Source organism: Etheostoma cragini, chromosome 15 (genome assembly GCF_013103735.1).
Source record: "Etheostoma cragini isolate CJK2018 chromosome 15, CSU_Ecrag_1.0, whole genome shotgun sequence".
Classification (NCBI taxonomy): domain Eukaryota; kingdom Metazoa; phylum Chordata; class Actinopteri; order Perciformes; family Percidae; genus Etheostoma; species Etheostoma cragini.
In genome coordinates this window covers 1,859,391-1,863,995 of record NC_048421.1, presented here as the reverse complement: position 1 = coordinate 1,863,995, position 4,605 = coordinate 1,859,391, and the positions used below count along the sequence as shown (strand labels likewise).

Sequence of the window (4,605 nt, the reverse complement as noted above, 5' to 3'; positions counted from 1 at the left end):
CCCCCCCCCCCCCCTCCCTAATGGAAATAACGCCCTAGCCTGCACCCACTGACCTTGGTTCACAAACTGCTCTCTACTTTCAAACTCTCTAAATAAAAGACCCCAATAAATATACTGCAAGGTGGTCCAGCTTTCCTCTGTAATACAGAAGAATTTGGAAATAAGCCCAAAGCACTCAGCTGTGGGGGGAAACTCTCTGTTTCTGAGCACAGCTGCGTTTGCTTTGCTCTTCAGAAAATAGAAAAACTGACAAGCCAAATTACTCACTGGTGCAATCTTGTGCAACGTACACGACTAGATTGGGAAGGTCGGCTGACGCTGCCACGGCTTTCCTGAAACAAAGTGAAAATGGACGGTCAGATGGAACATCTGGACCAATCCTGGTCGGGGTAATCACACTGGATGTCATGACTTTGGGACTCACCGGAGGATGTGGGCCGCCATGGACGGTCCGTACCAGTCCCCGGCTTTCTTCCCTGAGCTTTTGCCCAACTCCACCAGCTGGTGTATCCCAAAAGGGGCTGTGGGGTGGTCTGCAAACCAAGACACCACCCTCCTGTGTGTGGCCTCCATGGGTCGGTCCAGGAGGGAACCCAGGCTCAGTTTTCGGCCCCTCTTTTTGGGCCCTTCCTTTACATCCGCCCCACGCTCGGCGCCGTCTGAGGGCACGTCCATGTCGTCTTTCACCGCGTGGTGGTCGTGGTGACTGGCAGACCAAGTCCAGCCTAAAAATGATGTAAAGATACAGCACTATGAGTATTGTACAATACTGCAAGCTGAACAGGTACAAATTCAATCAAACTACAGATGTGTGTGTGTGTGTGTGTGTGTGTGTGTGTGTTTGTGTGCGTGCAATATTTGTACGTTGTTATGCTATTGTGTAATTTTGCATAATACATAAGTTATAGGGGAATGGAATCACTCACAAAATTCCTCGTATGTGTCCTCATACCTGGCAAATAAAGCTGATTCTGACACCAATCTAATCTAGTCTAGTTCCTGTCGCGCCCTCAAAGAAGTCTAAGTAACAACAACAACACTGTTGGCACGTGAACGTGATACAAGCCCCCTGTGATCAGACAGCGATGTGGCAGCGTTGTGGTGTCACCTGGCGGCATCAGGTGCAGGAGCAGGCCCCGGGCCAGCAGCGTCTGCCCGGTGCGTAGAACACACCCCCAGCCGCTGTCGCTGGTCAGAGAGCAGCCCGCCAGCTGAGGGAAACCCCGTCTGTACGTCAACCACAGCAGAGACGCGAAGGAGCGGCGGAAACGCTCCCTCTCCTCTGAAACAGGGACACAACTGGGATCAAATCAATCCCCCCTTGATTTTAGAATCACACGAAAGAGACAATGTCAGGAGGTACAAGGTCCCACTACCTGAAGGGTTTGTGATTTTTCAACCTGGACCCTATTTCCCGTGTTTTGGGGCCTTAGGTGACTAACAGGAACAACTGTTTTTTTCCGGCATTATTCCAAAGGATCCCTACAGAGAAAAACCTTTTTGTTTAACCAGAACAGCCCCAAAATCCCCTTCACCAAACTCTCTTTAAATAAACAGAACTTTTACCATCGTAAAACACACAAGTCAACAAACACAATATAAAACTGTCAAAAGCCGTCTTGGTTCATCTCTCCACCACTCTAGTAGGTTAAAGACCACATATTTGGCTAATTTTCATGCTCATAATTGTATTTTGATATTGTTCCAGAATAGATTTAAATGGTTTAAATTTTAAAAACACACCATATTTGTGTTGTACTGCACATAGCTGCAGCTCCTCTTTTCACCCTGGGTGTTGAGCTCTCTGTTTTGACTACAGAGTGAAGCATCTCACTTCTGTTCTTTCTCTTTTGGGAGTCACACATGCTCAGTATCTATGTAAGGACTACTAGCCAGTCAGAAGCAGAGTATGAGAGCCCTGACAGTAACTAGGCAAGCATTATAACCTTTGTTTGTGTGTTACAAAGTGACGCACGGCTAAAAGGACTGTTTATTTAAATGGAGTCTGGTGAGTTGGAAGATTTTTAAGGCTGTTTCATGTTAAACAAGAAGGATTTTACTCTTTAACAAAAAAAAAGGGTCTATCTCTGTAGTGATCCTTACATAACGTTGTCAGACACAATCTGAGCCTCACAGCGGCAAAAACAGAACTTTTAGTGGATGAAAATTGAAGGTGCACAATTGCCCGTCAAAGTCACATTGTATTACATTACGTTCTTTAACACTGGACCAATTTCAAAGATCGTTGATACAAGATTAGTTACTTAGACAGAAATGCATGGGAAAAAATACCGAAATGAGCCTTTTAAGGCCTCACCGTGATCCTTGAGCTCGTAGGATTGTCCCAACATGATCACTGGAGATCTCTTGCTGAACTTGGATTTCTGTTTCAAGGACCAGCCTGAATCATTAAAAGGGGAAAAGAAAGAATTTCATCTCACACACCAGAAGAGAACCAACAGATCTGTTCTCATGACACAGTAACAACATAGTCTGGATATGTTGGAGCATTTCCAGGACAAAGCCTGAACACGCTGGAAAGACTTACAAAGAACACATTTACTAACTGGGACGTTACTCTCCAACTGGGACGTTACTCTCCAACTGGGACGTTACTCCCCAACTGGGACGTTACTCCCCAACTGGGACGTTACTCTCCAACTGGGACGTTACTCTCCAACTGGGACGTTACTCTCCAACTGGGACGTTACTCCCTAACTGGGACGTTACTCCCTAACTGGGACGTTACTCCCTAACTGGGACGTTACTCTCTAACTGGGACGTTACTCTCCAACTGGGACGTTACTCTCTAACTGGGACGTTACTCCCTAACTGGGACGTTACTCTCTAACTGGGACGTTACTCTCCAACTGGGACGTTACTCTCCAACTGGGACTTTACGCCCTAACTGGGACGTTACTCCCTAACTGGGACGTTACTCCCTAACTGGGACGTTACTCCCTAACTGGGACTTTACTCCCTAACTGGGACGTTACTCCCTAACTGGGACGTTACTCCCTAACTGGGACTTTACTCCCTAACTGGGATGTTACTCCCTAACTGGGACGTTACTCTCCAACTGGGACGTTACTCTGTAACTGGGAGGTTACTCTGTAACTGGGACGTTTTGGGACCGGTTGGTGGGATTGCTGTGGACAAAGTACACACAGAGATACACTGGTAAGAGCCAATAAGGTTTAACCATGTATTAGGCCTGCACGATTTGGGGAAAAAGCAGTCACGATTTTTTTCCATGATGTTTTTTCTCACGAAATGTGATGTTTTTGCACACATGAACCAACAAAACAAACCAAAGTAGACAGATTTGTTTCGGCACCTACAGCACGTTGAGCTTCACCACGAGTCTGTAAACACAGAGGCTCCAATGAAGAGAAGGGAGAGCATTGCAGTGCTTTAAATCTATATTATCCAGTGGCCGGGTTGGTTCAGTGGGTGGAGCAGGCGCACATACACACACAGGGAGGTTTATGCCTCGAAGCAAAGGTCCAGAGTTCGAATCCGACCTGTGACGATTTCCTACATATTTACCTAAAATTAAATGTGAATCAAAGTCACTTAAAAAAAAAATCAAAGTTATTTAAAAATTAAATTTTTAAATAAACAAAATTTAAATAAATATATAATTAAATTAAATAAATAATTACAGCGATTTTATAACGGCAGGCCTACCACGTAGCCAGCTAAATTTGGAGAAGTTGTAGGAGTGCACGATTCAGAAAATGGAACAATCTGATTAGATATAAATTTTTAGGCTCCCAATTCAATTCAAAAATCGTTTTTTGATAAAAAAATTCTCATTTAAAAAAAAAAGAATTCAGAGCATGTACATGTACATGTAGTTACGTGTCCCATGTGATAGTATACACACCAAGACAAAAAAAATATATATATGTATGAATGACATTTTTGTCATTCATCCTATGAATGGATTTTGAATCGGTAGAGCTTGACTTAATTCACAAATAAGAATCGATTTGTTTTGCACACCCCTACCAGGTTGCAGACTTTTGGGCGACAGCGCCTTTTCTGCCAATGCTCCCACTCTGGACCAGTGTACCGCTCCACATCCGCTCGGCCCCCTCCCCGCCCACGTCCCAAAAAAAAAAATCACCTTCAAAACTGTTATTTTCACTGACCTACTCTTTAAAGTGTCCTGAGATAACTCCTGTTGTGATTTGACACTGGTAATTAAACTGAACTGTAAAAACCGACCATATTTGACACTGTTCCACGCTGAGATGAACTTGGACTTGAGTTGGCCTCGGTCCTCCGTCTCCAGGTCCTGCCGGCTCACTGCCGGGCCCGGAGGATTGGCAGAATCGGAAGAGAGGAAGAGCCAGTCGTCCATCAGGTCATCTGTTGGGGACGCGTCGGGATTCATGACAACCAGAGACGGCCGAGACCAGAGGAACTGCTCCTTGTCTCCATCTCCGCCTACGGAGACGGAGAAGGAACATTACACAACAGCCGAACCACAGTAAAGTCAATAATTCTCCATGACGGTGAGTAGAAAGGGAAACCATGTGACTGCATCCTGTGACTTAAGGAATTTCAGGGGGGGTGGGGGGGAGGGGGGGGGGGGGG

The 4,605-nt window shown here is 45.5% G+C and overlaps 1 protein-coding gene across 1 annotated transcript in view; it reads right to left on the bottom strand.

The window, feature by feature from the left end:
* LOC117958256 (cysteine protease ATG4D-like) overlaps nucleotides 1-4,605 on the bottom strand; it is a 9,706-nt gene that overhangs the window by 3,944 nt on the left and 1,157 nt on the right. Inside the window, exons 2-6 of the mRNA XM_034894572.1 lie at nucleotides 4,234-4,455; nucleotides 2,318-2,401; nucleotides 1,109-1,282; nucleotides 425-725; nucleotides 268-332 (exon numbers count right to left, since the gene is read on the bottom strand). Coding sequence (XP_034750463.1) covers nucleotides 268-332; nucleotides 425-725; nucleotides 1,109-1,282; nucleotides 2,318-2,401; nucleotides 4,234-4,402 — 793 coding nt within the window. The 5' untranslated portion in view covers nucleotides 4,403-4,455. The remainder of the gene's footprint in view (nucleotides 1-267; nucleotides 333-424; nucleotides 726-1,108; nucleotides 1,283-2,317; nucleotides 2,402-4,233; nucleotides 4,456-4,605) is intronic.